Below are 21,263 nucleotides of genomic sequence, written 5' to 3'. Positions count from 1 at the left end.
ATGACAAGGATATACATACAATATAACAATTTACAAACAAGCTAGAAACGACTATACAAGAATATGAAGAGCAGAAGAAAGCAATTTTGAAAGAGGTGTGGCAGATAAATGCAACCAAAATGAAGAGAAACAGTTTTACAGGTTTATGAATGGTAAACTGAGACACAAGGAAGTAATCACCAAATTTATGATAGGTGGTAAGGTCTCAGCTCGGGTAGAAATAATGAAAATTTCCGATTATTATTATTATTATTATTATTATTATTTTTTTTTTTTTTTTTTTTTTTTTTTTGGGGGGGGGGAGAAAGTGAGGGAAGCAGATAATCAGGTTTAGCAGATATAAATGTAGAAATGTGGGAAGTGCTAAATATTTTGAGATCATTGGATGTGACAAAAACTTTGGGTCCAGACAGGATCTCAAACTGGAAACTTAATGAATGTAGGGCAATATTCAGTCTTGTTATTCATTTCTTGAAAGATAGCATAATGATTGTAAAAGGGGCAAATGTGGTGCCAATTCACAAAGGTGGAAATAGAGATACACCACTAAAGTATAGGCCAGTATCACTGACCAGCACAACAGTGAAATTAAGTGAAAGGATTGTGAAAGACTGATGGACCAAATATCTTGAAGAGATGAACATTCTGACAGACAGTCGGTTCAGTTTGGCTTCAGATCTGAAACGGATTGAGATTCGCTGCAGAGAGATCTGAAGAGGGTTTGGGAATGGAGGCAGAAGTGGGAAGTGGACTAAAACATTAAGAAATGTAGCATAATGGAATTTGGAGGGAAAAAAAAATATCAGGACAATATAAAATTGGTGAAAAGGAAGTAAAGAAAATGGGATCTGAAAAAGACTTGGGAGTAATCATCACAAAGGATATGTCCCCTGATAAACAGATCAATAAAATTGTTGGAGATGATTCAATGATGCACCACAATACTAGTTATAAAATAAAAAGTTACCTGTATTATTCATTCTCTTTCACTCTGAATAATAATGACCACAGAAAATATGATCATGCCAGTTCAGAGAATAAGGGGGGGTCACTCAGCTACTACTACAAAATCAAGGCGCCAAGTAAAAGACACCTTTATTGATCATATCCTTTGTGATGATTACTCCCAAGTCTTTCTCAGATCCCATTTTCTTTACTTCCTTTTCACCAATTTTATATTGTCCTGATATCCTTTTTTTTTTTCCAAATTCCATTATGCTACATTCTTAATGTTTTAGTCCACTTCCCACTTCTGCCTCCACTCCCAAACTCTCTTCAGATCTCTCTGCAGCAAATCTCAATCCGTTTCAGTACTCACTTTCTTCAACAGTTTTGCATCATCTGCAAAGCTTATGTAACATTCCACACCCTCATCCATGTCATTCACATGAATAGCAAACATTATTGGAGCCAATATTGATCCTTGTGGAACTCCACTGGTCACCTATTTCCCAGTAGAACTCTATCTCTGAGCATTGCTTTTATTTTTCTTCCATGCAAGAGGTCCTCCATCCATTTCAGTAGTTTATCTTGTATTTCTATGATTTCCAGTTTTCTTTATAGTTATCTGTGTGGTACTTTGTCAAAAGCTTTTTGTAGGTCTAGGAAAGTACAATCAGAACATCCATCCCTTTCCTGAATTATATCTAGTAGTCTTGAATAAAAACAAATCAAATTTGTGGCAAATGACTTCCCCTGTCTAAACCTAGTTTCAGATTTAGTATATTGTTCTCCTCCAGATGTTTTATCCATCTAATTTTTATAAATTTTTCACAAACTTTGGCTACCATTTTCATAAGGGAAACTGGTCAAATTTGTTGGGTCTTTCTTGTTTCCTCCTTTATATATTGGTATGGTATTGGCATTCTTCCAGTCTTCTGGTATTTTTCCTTCTTTGAGTAAGCAACTTGTGTTATATATTTTGTCTATTAGTTCTTTACATGTTTTTAGTATCCAGTTTACAATTCCATCCGGGCCATGCAATTTCCTGACATCAAGGTTCATTATTTGGTCCATTGTTTCTTTTTGTGTTACTATTTTTTCTTTCATGGGGGGTGGGGGGTGGGTCACTTCTCACCATTCATCCTGATATTGTCCATTTTCTCTAGCAAAAAAACAACTTGAAGCGTTTGCTCATGACTTCAGCCATTTCTGTATCTTCTGTGTATTCCATATTCCCTCGTCATAGTTTCACTATTTCCCGTTTGTTTTTTAGTTTACCATTCACATATCTATGGAATGGTTTTGGCTGATCCTTACATTTTTCTATTGTCTTTTTCAGAGTTCTTTTTTTTCTTACCTGCATGTTTTTACATATTCATTCCTTTGATATATACAGTATTTGCAACTTTCAAGATTTTGTCTTTTTTCCATCTTTTCCAAGCTTTCTCTCTTTTATCTTTTGTTTCACTGTACCCTCTGCCAAACCAGCAATCAATATACACCTTTTCCTGTTTTTGCTTTGGGGCATACTTATCCACTCCTTCACTATGAATTTCCATCAGAATCATCCATTTTTTATCCACTTGTGTTTCTTCATTGTAGAATTTATCCCAACTTGCTTTAAGATTTTCCCCCCAAGTTTCTCAAAGTCCGTTTTACTATTCATCTGTCTTCCTTTTCTGTATTTCTCATCTTTCTATATATACATTTCCTCCTTTAGTTCTAACTAAAGTAATATGTGGTCATTCTTCCCAATTGGTGTCTTGTGTTCAATTTCTTCCACAATTTCAGGTTCTGATGTAAATAATAAATCTAGTCTCAATGGTTCTTCATTATTTCTAAATCTAGTATTTTCTTTTATCCATTGTGTCATTGTATGTTCTGTAGTTATGTCAAGTAATACATTTCCCCATTGATCCTCTCCAACTTTCACTGTCATCTCTTTCCAACTGATTTCTTTGCAGTTAAAATCTCTCATAAGTACCATGTTTCCTCCATCCTTCAGCATCTCATTTAGTGAAAGCCTTGTATCTTCTAACATTTAAGACCCTATTTTTGGGGGTGCACAAATCACCACATTCTAATTTTCACATCACTATCTTCAACTCTTATTTTTATCATCTCCACTCTGTTCTCTCTATTTGTATCTTTTGTCACATTTAAATTTCTCTTAGCCAAGAACACGACTCGCCCTGTTTCTCCCCTGTATTTCTAAGCTAGTGATTATATAATTCATGTCCAACACTGTTTGGTAATAGTGGACCCCTTAATTTTGTCTCCACAATTCCCATTATGTCTGGTTTTTCTTCTGAAAGGTAATAATTTAGTAGGCACTATCGTACTGAAGTGGTTAAAGAGGTTTTTCAATATATGGGTGAAGAGATGAAAAAACTCTTGAAAACCCTGATCTGTTCAAGACTGGAATATATGTCGATAATAGGGTCCCCACACACAGTGAAGGATATGGGCAAGATCAAGGGAATAGAAAGGGTAGCAACCAAACTGGTCCCTAGGCTGGCAGATAATATAAGGAAAGAATAAAAGCACTCAGTCTACCAACTTTGAAAGATCGAAGAGAAGTGATACGATTACAGTATTCAGGTCACTTTGGGGATAGATTGCATTGACAGAAAACATTTCTTGATTAAGGATGAGAGGGCTTTAAGAGGTCATGGGAACAAATTAAGAAAAACCCTACATCTAAAGGATGTGAAGAAATACAGTTTTATATATAGATGAATAAATATTTGTAATATCCAAGCTGGAACAATACATGAATTCAAATCTAAATATACATAAACAGACCAAGGCCTTTTTCCCCCCTTTACAAGGGAGGTAGCCAAAGTCAAAGGCATAAATCTACTCCTACCCATTTCATCCCCACATACTCCACTCCCATTTACCACCCCTCCCTCCCTCTTTTCTTGGCTCCTCCTGGATGATGGGTCATCCCTGCATCTTGTCCACTGCCCCGGGTCAGAAGCAATGCAGCAGGACACAGTATATCCACAGCGAGGCAGCTTCATTTAATCAGCAACCCCCTCTGTCCCCTCATTCAGAAAAAGAGAAGACGGGGAGAAATCCCTTCGGGATCATCAGAATATCATTCACACATACTCCCTCACCCCCTCCATGTATCACAGCATCATCCATACACAATCATTCTCCACTCACCCCTATCTTGTCTTCTCCCTTCCTTCCTTCCTTCCTCAACAAACATTACCCTCTTTTCCAATGCCCCTTTTACCCCATCCATCCATCTCATCCTTGGTCATCCCCTCATGTTCACTTCCTCCACCTCTCCCTTCCATACGTTATACTAATCTTTCTTCACTCATTCATTCCATGCGTTCAAACCATCCCAATACTATTTCATCAACCCTATCTCCCAACTCCCATTCCATCCCCATTCTCCTCCTCACCATCTAAATAGAAGAAGAAGAAGAAGAAGAAGAAGAAGAAGAAGAAGAAGAAGAAGAAGAAGAAGAAGAAGAAGAAGAAGAAGAAGAAGAAGAAGAAGAAGAAGAAGAAGAAGAAGAAGAAGAAGAAGAAGAAGAAGAAGAAGAAGAAGAAGAAGAAGAAGAAGAAGAAGAAGGAGGAGGAGGAGGAGGTAGGAGACAGAACCCGAGTGATGCTCCTTTCCTGTATACTACAATTAGATACACAAACATTTACAGAATGCGCGATTTTTCAGATTGTCAGCAACTAAACTAGTTACCAAATGGTTACCCACCATTATGTACTTAAGTGTGTAGGAGACACAGATGGAGGAAAACACACTCAATGTCCATCCAACCCTGTTTTGGGTCACTAACACATATATTTGTATTGTGTGGCATCCCTACTGGGCCTAGTTGATGTCCCAGTACCTGTGGTTGTACTGAGATGTCCCCCTGGGGCTAGTACCTCTTTGGTCTTCTGTTCAGGCCAGGACAGATGGCCCTGCTTTGCTCAGAGGCAAACAGGTTGGGTTTTCTTACTTCAATCCTTAGGTTAGGCACAACCTGGATTAAGCAAACTGCCCAAGCTGACACTATACAGTCTGCAGCTGTCTCCCTTTAGTGTCAAAGTAGTGGGCGTTAATATTCTCCCACAACCCCTGACTATTGGGTTGATATGTATACCCAAATCATAGTCTCCTTTCACTAGGCTCAATGGTGGGTGGGGGTGTGGGAGGGCAAATCACAGACAAATGCACACGGCAACCATAAGAGACACTTATAGTTGGGGTGGACTTCCTGTGTGGATTGCCAGTTTTGTAAATGAAGCACAAACACATCAAGCCAGGCCCACAGTGAACCTCCAGTGGGCTCTCCATTTGGATGCCTGGAACATTCTCCCAGGACAATCAACTACCCTTTTTATCAGTGGAACTTATAAAGCTTAACTGGATATTGTGGCTCTCTCAGAGGTGAGAAATGCAGGCAGTGGCAATATTAGTATTGGGGGTTACACCTACTTTAGGCTAGGTTGTACCAATGAGGCCCACTTTGTGAAGGTAGCTGTAGATATATCAAGCCAACTAAAATATGCTATTACAGTAGAACCCCATTTATCCGGCAAGCTCAGGGGAAATAGGGTGCCAGATAAAGCATTTTTGCCGTTGTTTTAAAAGACTTATAAAAACATAATATGAAAAAACACTTACCAAAACAGATTGTAGAAGGCTTGAATATTGTACTATTTATTGTAGAAAGTATTGTAAACTATATTGGTAAAGGCAAGTAAGAGTTCAAGTTCAAGGCAGTTTATTTACGTAATTCTCGGCATTTTGTGTCAACTTAAACTGTACTTTTTTTAAAACTGATTTTCCTCTTCTTATTACACTAAATGTTTGTAGTTTATCTTTCGATCATCACGTAAGATTGAACATTTTTTGGAAGCTCTGCCATGGGATTCAAACCCTGACCTGTGCGTCCATAATCACGAGGTCAAGATGCTAGCAACCGTGATACATGTGATGGTTCAAAAGGACTGTACAATTCCCTGACCACGCTTCACGTAACATCAGAAGATCTAGTCTCATTTTCATCCAATCCCCGTATTAGGCGAGACCTCCTACAAGTTGTGTATGTTAAAGAGAGATTGAACATTTTTCAGGGTTCGAATCCCATGGCAGAGCTTCCAAAAAATGTTCAATCTGTCTAACATACACAACTTGTCAGAGGGCTCGCCTAATATGGGGATTGGATGAAAATGAGACTAGATCTTCTGATGTTATGTGAAGCGTGGTCGGGGACTTGTACAGTCCTTTTGAACCATCACATGTACCACAGTTGCTAGCGTCTTGACCTCGTGATTATCGACGCACGGGTCAGGGTTCAAATCCCATGGCATAGCTTCCAAAAAATTTTCAATATGTGAATGTACATTTTTTGACATTTTACGTTATTTTTTAATATAATTTTGGCTGGTCAAAATTTTGCCATTGTTTTGAGTGTGCTGCAGTTCAGAATATTCTGAAGAAAATATTCTATGTCCTGAATACAACTCAGCACATTCACAAGAGTCAAAGTGCAAAATAAATGACAAGTCACCTATTACTATTCACCTTTGAGACAGACCTCAGCCTAGGATGGAAGGTATTATAGACACGTGTGGCTGACAAGTCATTACACATACAAACTCCTCACCTCCTCATTTCTCACTCTATCTAGCCTAGTAACCCCTACCATACTTCTCAGGCACCTCATCTCAAATACATTTAAACTCCTCCTCTCTTACGTTCCATGTTTTTGCCCCATACAGTGCTGTCAGCACAATCACCCCATCACACAATCTTCTTTTAGCATCCATTCCCAAATGTCTGTTTCTTATTACACTTTTTAATCCTCCAAGGTATTTACTTGCTTCTCTCAATCTACATTCTACCTCCTCCTCCACTCCTCCCTTTCCCACCACATTTGCACCCAAGAATCTAAAACTATCCACTTCCTCCAGTTTCTTTCCCTTAATACCTACTTTCAGTCTACTGCCACTTTCTCCCCTTGTACATCTCATCACCTTACTTTTATCCACATTTATCTTCAACTTTCTTCTTTCACACACCTTTCCCAACTCTGTCACTAGCTTCCTCAATCCCTCCTCTGATCCTGCTACTAGAGCAATGTCATTAGCAAACTAGCTAATCTCCCACTTTTCTCCATTTTCTTTAACCATCTCCAATCCCTGACCCACTACCTTTGCATTTACCTCTCACACCACCCAATCCATGTATAAATTGAACAGCCATGGTGACATAACACATCCCTGACAAAGTCCCACCTTTACCTCAAACCACTCGCTCTCTCCATTTCTGATTCTAATGCAAGCTCTACTATTCTTGTAAAAACTTTTGACTGCTTTTAAAAGCTTTCCTCCTATCCCTACCTTCCACAGTGCCTTCTTGTCTACCTTGTCAATGCCTTCCTATCTACCCTGTCAAAAGCACTTTTCCAAATCCATAAAAGCCCATAAAACATCCTTACCTTTTCCTATATCTTTCTCATATACGTCTTACCACAAAAATCTGATCTACATAACCCCTACCTGTTACAAACCTACACTGTTACTCACCAATTACTCCCTGTTCCTCTCCTAATCCTCTCAATCAAAACCCTCCCATAAGCCTTCCCAACTATACTTAACTGACCCCTCTGAAACTACTACACTCACACTTGTCCCCTTTTCCTTTGTATAGTGGAACTATAAAGGCATTCACCAGTCCTCGGGCAATCTACCCTCTCTTAAACAAACATTAAATAACCTCACCAGCCAGTCCACCATCACTGTACCTCCTTTTTTTTTTTAAACATTCTGCATGATATCCATCCGACCCAGGTGCCTTACCTGCTCTCATCATCTTAACAGCCTTCACCTCATCTTTCCTTATTTCTCTTCCATTTTTCTCACTCATCACTGTCATTTTCTTAGCACTTCCCATTGCAACTTCTTTTTCCTATCCTCCTCCACATTTAGCAACTACTAAAATACTCTGCCCATCTTCCTCTTACTGCCTTCTCTTCCATTATTATCTTTTCATCTGCATCTTTTACCTTTTCTTCTCTCCTTGATTCGCCTCCTCTCTTAATTTCTTTCCAAAACATCTTTTTATTACTTTCAAAATTTTGTCATACTCTTACCCCATTTCACATCTGCTCTCCTATTTGCCTCCTTTATCTTAAGCTTTACTTTTCTTGTGCCTCTCACATGATTCTCTCATCCTATTTTGTAACCAATCTGTGAAAGCTTGCTTCTTCTCTTCTATAAACAATAATAATAATGATAATGACGATGACCGCTTGATTTAATATTGTGAACTGCCCCCTATCAGGGGGCTAGGATGGTGCCCCTTACAAAGTACTTTGTAGCATAGAATTTAACCATACCCTTGGCTCAACTCACCAGTGGCAGGATTTTAACCACCATCACCTCAACCTCCATCACAAGTAGCAACACCATCATAATAATAATAATAATAATAATAATAATTACCATAATAATAATAATAATGATGATGATAAAACCACACCTACACCCACATAAATATAAACATACAGAGTAAAGCAACTGGACTCAGAGCAGCAAAGCAATGCAAACTAAAGTATAAGGATCAAACCATAGCTTTCATTCAAACTGCCAGAAGAATAAAAAAAAAAAAAAAAAGTACTTTTCGCACAGCACAACATAATAGATAATTAAGATGGTAACCTGACCGTTAGTGAGAAGAAATGGTTGGGCAGTTGGGCTGAATATTGTGGGGCTATCAAACTGTGGTGAACCAGTAGGTACTGCAGAAAAGGTAGTCAGGAGGAAGCATGTCACTATTTGGATAATAGAGGTCAGCACAAGAATGACAACATGCCAAGGCACAAATTCTTATAGTAGGAAAAGAATTAGATAAAGAACATTGGTTGACAAACATTATATATATATATATATATATATATATATGTATATATATATATATATTATATATGTATATATATTATATATATATGTGTATATATTATATATATATGTGTATATATTATATATATATGTGTATATATTATATATATATGTGTATATATTATATATTATATATGTATATATATTATATATATATGTATATATATTATATATGTATATATATTATATATGTATATATATTATATACAGTCAAACCTCGGTTTTCGAACATAATCCGTTCGAGAAGGCTGTTCGAAAAGCGATTTGTTCGAAAACCGAAACAATTTTTCCCATTATAATCAATGTAAATAATTTTAATCCGTTCCAAGTCTAAAAAACAACTTTTTCTAATTTTTTTTTTACTATTTTACACCATAAACTGCACTGTATACCGTTTACCATAAATAAGTGTATCCCACTTCTTTTCTTAAACTTTTCAAACCACCCTGCTTGCTTTAAAATCAAACCCTTCCGGAATAATGCTAGGATATTTTTTTTATCAAATCTTCATACAATTGTCTTGCTTTGGCACAAATTGCATCTTCACTAAGAGTATCACCTGCTAACTGTTTCTCACTTACGAAAATCAGCAAAAGTTTCTCCACTTCCTCCAATACCTGTGGCCTTTGTTTGCTAAAAACACTTGATCCTTTAGCCACATCACTTGCTTTAACCTGGTCTTTATTTTTTAGGATGGTGCTTATCGTCGATTTCGCCATCCCAAACTCCTTAGCCAACGCAGACACACGAACGCCAGATTCATATTTCGCTATTAATTCTTTTTTAAATTCAATAGTTTTGCGCACTACTTTCCTCTTTTCTTCACCACTTGAACTTGCTTTCTTTGGACCCATGATTAGGGGCTAATACACAATGCAAAGATGAAAAAAGTCAGATTTACGTAAATAAGAACGAACACGTCTGCTCGGAATGAACTTTGATCGCAAATGCGCTACGGAGGAAGCGTCCTTAGCATTCGAGTTCTCTCGGCTCGCGAGTGAGCCGCGTTCGGGTACGCTCGGCTTCTTTCGGTTTGTTTGAGAGCCGAAATTTGGTCGAGTTCTGAGACGTAAAATTCTCGAACTTTTTGGTCGAAAACCGATTTGGTCGAGAACAGAAGCGTTCGATAACCGAGGTTTGACTGTATATGTATATTATATATATGTATATATATTATATATATATATGTATATATATTATATATATGTATATATATTATATATATGTATATATATTATATATATATGTATATATATTATATATATGTATATATATATTATATATATGTATATATGAATATATATATATTATATATATATATAATATTATATATATATAATATATATATATATATAATTATATAATTATATATATATATATATATATGTATATATATATATATATATATATGTATATATACATATGTATATATATAATGTATATATATATATATCACAACATATATATATATATATATATATAATGTATATATACATATGTATATATATATATAATGTATATGTATATATATATATAGACATGTAAATGTATATATATATATATATATATATAATGTATATATACACATACATATATATATATAATGTATATATATATATATATATAATGTATATATATATATATATATATATATATATATATATAATGTATATATACATATGTAGTGGGCAGATGTCAAATGTTATATTTGTAATATTGTATAAATGTGTATGTGTATGTGTAATTGTGTGGAAACATCTAGTGGGTTCCTGCTAATGAACTTGCCTGACACTATGTGGCATCAGTTCTTTGACAGACTTGGGCTGGAGAGCACATTTGCTCTCCCATATCATACTTTTGTATAATTACAGCTTTTACAGGAAGTGTGTTGATGTTTTCTTATCCACCATTATATTAAATGGTGGCAGCAGATAAACACTTCACATTTTGTGAGACATTTCAGTGACTATTTAATTTTGACTTGGGTGCAAGTGATCTACTTGGTTTGGCAGGTGCTTCAACGTGTATAATTTTTTCTTTTCTTCTCTCACTCATTCTTACAGCTCAGTTCATGGTTCATACAAACACTGCAGGGCATGTGATTGCAAATAACTGACTATTGCAGAAGTGCAAAAAGTGAATTTTTGGACTGCTCAATATAATTCTGTTGGGCATCGACTCACACCATTTCGTCTCTGATTTTAAGCTCATCTCTTCACCACTAATTACCATAACATCGTCCCAGACTATTATCATCAGTGTGTTATGAGATTTCTCAATGTATTGCTGTGGTAATTCCAGCAATACCCTTATTGTGCATGTGGATGTTGTCGGATGAGTATTGTTTCTGAGTCCATGTGGGACTCCTTATATGGCATGTTGTTGTCCTCCATACTGTTTGTATATTACCATTAGTCATCCCTTTCTTAGTACTTGCGTTTTCTATCAGTTTTCCTATTCTATGCCAAGGCTAATTTCACTTAGGCAATAGTGACCTTTTATATAATTTTTTATGATTCCATGCTTTTGTGGATGTGAGCCAAGATCACATACATAGCTGTTGATGAGCAGCTAATCCCGGTTAGGATGAGAGCCATATTGCATTCAGTGGTCCCCTGTCCTGCCTTACAAAGGTATTCCTTCAAGATGCAAGTATCTCTCTCCAAGCAGACACCAGCATTTGTTTGCATTTGATCCCTGACTGTCCATAATGTCTTTCTTATTTTATAAACATGTTGTTCTGGAGCAGACAAAACCTGCCCCTATATCTGTCAGTGATCCTCTCAATATGTCTTGTGACAAAGTTTCTTCATTTTTATATGGTGATCATTTGTCAGCTCCAGCCATGGCTCATCCCACTGTTACTCTATTGCACCAGGACCCCTCCCCTGTAAAACTCTCAGCTGCATTTATTCAACAATGTGAGGATGGTATCATCGACACCAACATCATTACAGGGTTAGATAAAATTTCTTTTGTAGGGTCTCAATTTGTACCTAACTCGCTAGCCTCTGAGAAGTCAGCTTCATGCATCAACCCTGTAACTTTAAACTATGATTATGCCACCTTCAGGGTGAATTTTCTTAAAATGTTTGATGCAAACCGGGTAGGTGATAATTTTCTCTGGTGCTTCAGGTTGGCTGACACACACTGATTCTATGGGCACTGAAAATTTTGTGTGTGCTAAAGCTAGAGCCAGTATGGTGGCCTCTAAAGCATTTGATTCATTGATACATTCAAAGTGGGTAGATAAAAATTCTATAACATTCAATAGACTCCAACTTGTTTTGGAGTTCCTATTCTATATTTTTTTCCTTGCTTCATATGAGCGAAGGATTGCTTAAGAATGTAATCATTTAATTCAGTATGTCAGTCTCAGGCACAAAAACAATGGGGGTGGGAGTAGGAGGGGGATGAGGATGGGTAGAGAAAGAGAATGATAATTAATTATGCTAATGCTAACCTGAAATTATGGCATTACTTACCTGGATCGCCCCTTTGTTTTCTTTCAACTGTCTGTCTGTATTCCTCCAATTCTTGGTCAGAAATTGCATCAAATGGATTTTTAGCATATGGTGTTTTATACACAACTGCATTATGCTGAAAGTCTCTCTGGATAATTCCTTTGGATGCTGCTCCAACAAGAATGACATGGTCTGATGTGGCTGACATACTAGCATCTTGCATCCGTCTAGCCTCTTCCCATGTTACACCCTCCAACAGGTGGGATGTTGGGCCAGCACTTAGATTACCAATTCGCCGATTCTCCTTAATCTGGGAATTTTGAATAATTAGTATGGATATCTGAATCAATACAATATAAATTTACTATCATATTTCATGGCATATAAAACAATTGTTTCACTGTTTCACTTACATGTGCTATTTGGCCTGGTCAAGCAAAAGCATACACCAATTTAAATATCTATTCACTGCCTATCACCTCTTAGCTACTCAGGAAGAAAGGTCATCAATGTCCTCTACTAGACTGCCCAGGTTAGAGGCAATAAATCAACACACACAACCACTGAAACTGAGCCCAACAGCTAAAGCTGGTTTACTCCCACCACTTCATTACATGATGATATTCCCCTCACTTATCCATTTGAGCATTAAAGAGCAGAAAAAATCCTTTCAGACCACATCATTTACAACTACTCTACATTCAAACCTATCCACTGACCTCTACCTGCCTTGCATCCAAGGCCCCTTTCACCCCATCAATTTCATTCTTGGTCTTCCCCTTCAAACTCACTCCATTCACTTCTGCTTTCCACACTCATTTTGACATTTTTTGTAATTCTTTCCATATACCTAAATCATCCCATCACTCCCCCAATCCACTCTATCTGCCAGTTCTCTTTCCATCATGACTCACTACCTCATCTCCATATATACTATCTATTCTCATAAACCCCACTATACAAACATTTAGGCTCTTCCTTTTTGCCTGTCTCAAGCTGTCAGGACATAAATTTAATTTGGAAGTGGATGAAAACAGCTCTGTTAGTTGTGTAGTCGATGAATGTAATAAACTTCCTAAAGAGGCTGCCATGTAGTATGGTTTGAAGTTTTAAGATTCATTTAGATAAACACCTAACCAATATGTAATGCTTGCCAATTTCTTGGTTTGCTTGTTTGTTCATTTCTTCATTTAACCATCTATTTTCAGCATCCAACCTAGTTATGGACCATAAGGTCTCCTATTGGTATGCTCTTCTTTTGTAATCCTTTGTAATGCCAAGCATTTGCTCCACACACTGCTGTGGATATAATCTATGTGCCAAAAAACCTTCTTTCCCCTTGTAAGTAGGTAGCCAGCCAAGACATGCACCCACCCTCTCCCATTTGGTCTGCTTTTAAAAATCATTTAGATCTTTGCAGATGAAGGGATCCCTGCTCCTGCTCACTGCCTGAAGCATAAGCAATGAAACAAAATACATGATCTCTACTGCAGGGCCCCAACAGCCAAAGCTGCTTTACTCTAAACACTTATTGTTACATGGCACTCATGGACAGAATCAATTCCTTATATAATATAATCTCTCCATTCATTCCAAGATTTTTGTGTCTCATGACAGCATGGCCGGGGTGAAAGGGGCACTGAGGAAGAGTGGGACGTCTGTTGAGCATGGGAGAGGAGAGAAGATAGGGGTGGGTGGAGTATGGCTGTGTAGAGATGATACTGTGATGCATGAGGGGAATGGGTGGGGGATGGAGGTGTTAGTGAGTGGTTATGTATTTACCTAATTGTAGTATACAAGAAGAGCAACACTCGTTGCATCTCATCTCCTACTCTCCAATTACCTTCCTCACCTCAAATTCATGTACAGTTCCAACTTAATCTATATCCTTGATTTCCAATTATCATATTTAGATTTGAACTTGTGTGTTGTTTGAGCTTGGGCTATATCACTTCCTAAGCTATTCCAGGTATTTATGCAATCTATATAGAAAACTATTTCTTCACATCCTTTATACATGTGTGGTCTTTCTTAATTTGTTCCCATTACCTCTTAAAGCCCTCCTGTCTTTAATCAATCTCTTCTGTCTTTGCAATCTATCCTCTTTAGTGACCTGAATACTGTAATCGTGTGTGTGTGTGTTTTTATCTAGATGCATTTACCTAGTTGTATCTTATGGGAAGGGGATCTATGCTCATGATGTCCCATCTCTGTACCTCACAGTACCTAAATTGTTCTTAAAGTCATGTATGGTTTCTGCACACACGATCATTTCATCCAGTTTGTTTCATATATCCACCACTCTGTGGGGAAAAATGTCCTTTTTCAGGTCGCTTCTATAACTGTCCTTTTTTATTTTCTTTCCATGTCCATTATTTCTGGTTTTTCTAACAGGTAACATTTAGTTCATTCAATCCTAAGATTAATCCGTCTATGTTAGTATAGGCCACATTTAAGTTTTTTCCTTCTCCATCCTGTTTTCAGTTTCTTTTGTTTCATTTACCTTGATGCATCATTTTCTCAGCTTCAGGTCTAAGACCCTCCAATAGAACTCCTTGCTTTCAGTCTCCATTCTCTTTGCATTTTTTCCCTTAGCTTTGCCTCTTGGTGCCTTTTCCTTCCTCAACATTCATTTCTCTCTTTATTCATATATTGTTATAATGTTTACTCTGTGCTTGATTTTTCTAATATGTCTTCTGTTACCATTTGTGATCTTAGTCTTATCTTTAGAGGTCAATTTCTTTCTTTAGAATATTGTTCCATTCTATATACTTCTATATCTTTCTCTACTTCCTGGTCATTATCTTGTACTTCTTTTAGAATTGTTACTGCTATTTCTTTTCTGTTTTTCTCTCATGTACCTACATCACCAGACCATGTTTTTCCTTTAAACCATATACCACAATACACTTTTTCTATCCACTGTATCTCTGACACAATTTGCTTTTTCTTTAATTACTTGAATAGCTGTATCCTTCGCATTTTCCTGCATCTGTTGTTGTACTCTCTTTAAAAGCTATCTCTTTGTTTTCTCTGTTTTCATTCTATTTTCACATTTAACCTCCTTTAGATTTTTTTTAATTCCCTTAGCTCATCATTTAGTTTAGAATTTATTTTCTTTAGTTCACATATCTCATTGTTAGCTTTGAAAAGGCTTTTTAATTCACAATCTCTTTCCTTAGTTCTATAAATTCTTTCAAAACCATAATATTTTCTTCCATTTTCTCTTGTTATATCAATTTAACACTGCAGAGAAATCATTTTGGGTAATCACAAGTGCTCCCCCTCCCATTCAATAACAACCAGGCCTCTTGTTTTCCTTGCATTACTGTGAATTTTTGTCTTATTCGACAGCCTTTGGAGCTCTAGTTGAGAGTTGCCGACAGCTCAGCTCAGAAGCTCAGGTGGGTGTACTTACCTTGTTGTATTATATGGGAAGGGGAGATATGGTCGTAGTGACCCATCTTTGTATCTCTCAGCATCTAGTTTGTTCTTAATTAAATTCTTGTATGGTTTTTGCACACACTATTGTTCCATCTAATTTGTTCCAGATATCACTGTGTGGAAAACCTTTTTTTTTTTTTTTTTTCAGATCTCTTCTATAACTATCCTTTTTTTTTTTTTTTTCATGTCCTCTTTTTCTTTTATCCCACTTTAATAAGTCTTCTCTGTCAAGGACTTCCATGCCTTTCACGATTCCGTAAATGGCCAATGGATCGTCTCTTTCTCCTCTTTGTCCCACGTCCAGTTTAGTCAATCTTTGTTTATATGTCAATTTTAAAAGTGTTGGGGCCATCTTTGCCGTTGCTCTTTGGATTCTTTCTAGTTTTTTATATTATTTTTTTGTACTGGGTGTCCATAGTGTCACTGCCTACTCCAATCTTGGTCTTACCAGTTTAACTAGTATTTTTTTTACCATTACCTCATACAAGTAATTCAAAGTCACCTTTATTGATCTTAGTAAATTGTTGGTTCCTCCGACTAATTTGTTTATCTGCTTGTCTGGGGACATGTCTTTGGTGATAATTACTCCTAGGTCCTTTTTGAAACCAACTTTCTTTACTTTGCACCAATTTTATATTGTCCTGATATTCTTTTTTTTTTTTTTTTACTTTTTCCAAATTTCATAATACTACATTTCTTAATGTAAAAGTTCACTTCCCACTTTTGACTCCATTCCCAGACCCTGTCCAGGTCTCTCTATAGCACTTCACAATCTTTTTCCATACTTTCTTTAGCAGTTTTGCATCATCTGCAAATAAGTTCATGTAACATTCTACACCTTCATCCATGTCATTTACATATATAGCAAACATTATTGAAGCCAATACTGAACCCTGTGGGACTCCACTTATCATTTCTTCCCAAGCAGAGTTTTTATCTGAGCACCACTCATTTTTCTCCCATGCAAGAAATCATCCATCCATTTCAGCAAGTTTTTTGTTTAGAATTTTTTATCAAACACCTTTTGTAAGTCAAGGAAAGTACAGCCTTTCCATCCGTCCCTTTTTTACATTATATCTATCAACCCTGAATAGAAACAGGTCAAATTTGTGGCACATGATCTTCCCTGTCTAAAACCGAATTGTACTGGATTTAATATATTGTTCTCCAGATGTGTGTGTGTGTATTTACCTAGTTGTATTTTACGGGATGAGAGTTATGCTCATAGTGACCCGTTTTCATATATCCGCATCCAGTTTATTCTTAAAATCTTGTATAGTTTTGGCACTCACCATTTCTCCATTTCGTTTGTTCCAGACATCAATCACTCTGTGGGAAGTTATTCTTTTTCAAATCTCTTCTGTAACTGTCCTTCTTTAGCTTCTTCTCATGTCTTTGTTTCTCTTCTATCCCATTTTAATAAGTCGTCTCTATCAAGAATTTCCATCCCTTTCATAATTCTGTAAATTCTCAACAAATCACCACTTTCTCTTCTCTATTCCAGTGTTGATAGATGTAATTTATCCAATCTTTGTTCGTATGTCAAATTTGAGAGTGTAGGTGTCACTTTTGTTGCTGCTCTTTGGATTTTTTTGTGTGTATTTACCTAGTTGTATTTACCTAGTTGTATTTTGCGGGAAGGGGAGCTATGCTCGTGATGTCCCGCCTTTGTATCTTGCAGTGTCTAGTTTGTTTTTAAACTCATGAATGGTTTTTGCGCATACTATTCCATTGTCCAGTTTGTTCCAAGTGTCCAAAACTCTATGAGGAAAACTGTTTTTCTTCAGTTCTCTTCTATAGCTATGTTTTTTTATTTTCTTTCCATGTCCTCTTGTGTTTCTTTTGTCCCAGTTAAGTAAGTTCTCTCTATCGAGTACCTCTGTGCCTTTCATGATTCTGTAGATGGTCAATAGGTCACCTCTCTCTCTTCTTTGCTCCAGTGTCGGTAACTCCAGTTTAGCCAATCTCTCCTCGTATGATAGGTTTGCAAGTGCAGGTGCCATTTTTGTAGCTGCTCTTTGGATTCTTTCTATTTTCTTTATATTCTTTTTGGTACTGGGGGACCACAATGTCGCTGCATACTCTAATCTAGGCCTTATCAATGTAACCAATATTTTTTTCATCATGTCTTCGTCCAAGTATGTAAACGCCACTTTCATTGATCTTAGCAAGTTGTAAGTCTCCCCGACAATTTTGTTAATCTGTATATCATAGGACAAGTCGTTCGTGATAATTACTCCCAAATCTTTTTCGGATCCTACTTTCTTTACTTCTTTGGTTCCAATTGTATATTTTCCTGATATTCTGTTTTTGCTTTTTCCAAACTCCATTATGCTACACTTCTTAGTATTAAAGTCCACTTCCCATTTCTGACTCCAGTTCCATACCCTATTTAGGTCTTCTTGCAGTGCTTCACAGTCCTCATCAGTTTCTATTTTCCTTAGCAGTTTGGCGTCATCGGCAAAGAAGCTCATGTAGCAGCTCACGTCCTCATCCATGTCATTCATATAGATAGCAAACATTATTGGTGCCAGCACAGATCCTTGCGGTACTCCACTGATCACCTCTTTCCAATCTGAATATTTTTCTCTGAGCACTACTCTCATCTTTCTACCAGTCAGAAAGTCCTCTATCCATTTTAGTAGGTTTCCCTGTATTCCTCCTATGTGTTCCAGTTTTTTTAGTAGTTTTCTGTGTGGTACTTTGTCAAAGGCTTTTTGCAAGTCTAGGAATGCACAATCAGCCCATCCATTTCTTTCTTGCACTATGTCTATTAGTCTTGAGTAAAAGCATATTAAGTTTGTGGAGCATGATCTTCCTTGTCTGAATCCGAATTGTCTTGGGTTTAATATGTCATTGTCTTCCAGATGTTTTACCCATCTATTCTTGATTATTTTCTCACAAATTTTGGCTATGGTGCTTGTTAGTGATACTGGCCTATAGTTGGTGGGTTCTTCTTTGTTTCCTCCTTTGTGTATTGGTACAATGTTAGCGTTTTTCCAGTCCTCGGGTATCTTTCCTTCTTTGAGTGAGCTGTTTATTAAGTTGTGTATTTTGTCTGTTAGTTCTTCTTTGCACTCCTTTAGAATCCAATTTGCAATACCGTCCGGGCCATGTGATTTTCTGACATCCAGCCTTGATAAATGTTCTGATATTTCCTTTAGTGATGCTGTAAACTCATTCATGAGGGGAGATTTCTTGTTTTTATCTATGTCACAATTTGGTATTTTCTCTCTGGTGAAAACAGATTTAAAGTGATTGTTCATGACTTCGGCCATCTCTAAATCTTCTGTGTATTCTATGTTTCCTTGGCATAGTTTCACCAATTCCTGTTTGTTTTTAAGTTTACCATTCACATACCGATAGAATAGTTTGGGTTGCTCTTTGCATTTGTCTATAATATCCTTCTCATGGTTCCTTTTCTCCTCTCTTCTCACATTAACATACTCATTTCTATAGTTAACATAAATTTGCCATTTGCTTTGTTTTTTGTCTTTTCTCCACTTTTTCCAAGCTTTGTCCCTTCTGTCTTTTGCCTCACTGCATCTTTTGTTGAACCAACATTTAATGTACTCTCTCTCTCGCTTTTGTCTTGGTACATGCCTGTTTACCCCTTCATTGTAGTTTTCCATCAATATATTCCATTTCTCTTCCACTGTTGTTTCTTCCCTGTAAAATATTTCCCAGTTTGCATTCCGGAAGAATGTCTTTAGTTTTGTAAAGTCTGTTTTGTTGTACCTCAGTCTTCCTTTCCTATGCTTTTCGTTCCTCTCTATGTCTATTTCTTCTTTTAGTATAGTTTCGATGAGTACATGGTCACTCTTTCCAATTGGTGTCTCATACTGGACTTTATGCACTATTTCAGGCTCTGTTGTAAATATTAGATCTAGTTTCGAAGGCTCTTCATTATTTCTGTACCTTGTGTTTTCACGGACCCATTGGGTCATTGTGTACTCCATGGTCATATCTAGCAGTACATTGCCCCACGAGTCATCTCCTCCTTGCACTGTCATGCTGTCCCAACAAATTTCTTTGCAATTGAAGTCCCCCATAACTACCAGATTACCCTTACCCATTAGTATCTCATTGAGTGATTTTCTTGTATCATCTAGCATTTTTGTATGTTCGATTTCTTTCCAAGCGCTTGTTTTTGGAGGCACATAAGTCACCACAAACTTTCTACTTTTCATATTCTTGCCTTCGACTTTTATCATGATCAATTCAGCATTACCTTTGCCCTCTGCAATTTTTGTCACCTTTAGGTCTTTCTTGGCCAAGAACATGATTCCCCCTCCCTGTTTTTTATCCAGTAGTTGTATAAACCTTGTCCGATAACAGTGGATGGTATTTCACCTCTTAGTTTAGTCTCTACAATTCCCATTATGTATGTATGTATGTGTGTGTGTGTGTGTGTATTTACCTAGTTGTATTTACCTAGTTGTATTTTACGGGAAGGGGAGCTATGCTCGTGAGGTCCCGTCTTCATATCTCATTTTATCTAAACTATTTTTAAATTCATGTATTGTTTTTGCACACACCACTTTCTCATCCATGTAGTCAAAGGCCACTTTCATTGATCTTAAGTTAAAAATCTCTACAACTAATTTATTGACATGTTTATCAGGTGTCAAGTCACTTGGGATAATCACTCCCAGGTCCCTTTCTGAGTCGACTTTTTTGACTTCCTTGTTACCAAATTTATACTGACCCGATATTCTATTTTTGCTTTTTCAAAATACCATTATACGACATTTCTTAATGTTAAAGTTCATTTCACACCTCTGACTCCATTCCCATATTTTGTCCAGGTCTCTTTATAGCGATCTGCAGTCTTCTGTGCTTACTATCTTGAGTAATTTGGCATCATCAGCAAAAAAGTTCATGTAACACTTCACTCCCTCATCCATATCATTTGTATACATGTCAAACATTAAAGGAGCCAATACAGAGCCTTGCAGGATGCCACTTATCACATCTTCCCAGTTCGAATTTTTGTCTCCAAGTACCACTCTTATTTTTCTCCCACTTAAGAAATCCTTCATCCATTCCAGTAGCTTACCTTGTATTCCTATTATTTAAAATTTTCCTATTAACTTTTTATGTGGTACTTTGTCAAAAGTCTTCTGCAAGTCCAAGAAGGCACAAGCTGCCCAGCCATCTTTCTTGTATTATCTCAATTTCTCTCGAGTAAAAGTTTATTAATTTTGTGGTACACGATCTTCCACTTTTAAAGTCAAATTGTTTAGGGTTTAATATTTTACTCTTCCAAGTGTTTGATCCATTTGTTTCTGATAACCTTTTCGCATATTTTTGCTACTGTGCTTGTAAGGGATACTGAAGTTTGTAGGATCTTTTTTTGTTTCCTTCTTTATACATTGGTACTATGTTTGCATCTTTCCAATCTTGAGGTACCTTTCCTTCTTTGAGTGAAAAGTCTATCATCTTGTATAATTTATCCATCAGTTCATCTATACACTCTTTCAG

The 21,263-nt window shown here is 36.7% G+C and overlaps 1 protein-coding gene across 17 annotated transcripts in view; it reads right to left on the bottom strand.

Moving 5' to 3' along the window:
- Nucleotides 1–21,263, bottom strand: part of hts (adducin 1-like protein hts) — a 232,531-nt gene that overhangs the window by 27,893 nt on the left and 183,375 nt on the right. For 10 of the 17 annotated variants that reach the window (XM_076208406.1, XM_076208402.1, XM_076208410.1 and 7 more), the window contains 2 exons: nt 12,357–12,645; nt 8,637–8,711 (listed from right to left, as the gene is read on the bottom strand). In XM_076208406.1, coding sequence (XP_076064521.1) covers nt 8,637–8,711; nt 12,357–12,645 — 364 coding nt within the window. The remainder of the gene's footprint in view (nt 1–8,636; nt 8,712–12,356; nt 12,646–21,263) is intronic. The other 7 variants (XM_076208411.1, XM_076208407.1, XM_076208413.1 and 4 more) reach the window with 1 other exon arrangement.

Source organism: Oratosquilla oratoria, chromosome 25 (genome assembly GCF_046742065.1).
Source record: "Oratosquilla oratoria isolate Oo_2021 chromosome 25, ASM4674206v1, whole genome shotgun sequence".
NCBI lineage: Eukaryota > Metazoa > Arthropoda > Malacostraca > Stomatopoda > Squillidae > Oratosquilla > Oratosquilla oratoria.
The sequence above is the reverse complement of the archived record's forward strand: the minus strand, read 5'-3'. Positions and strand labels throughout refer to the sequence as shown.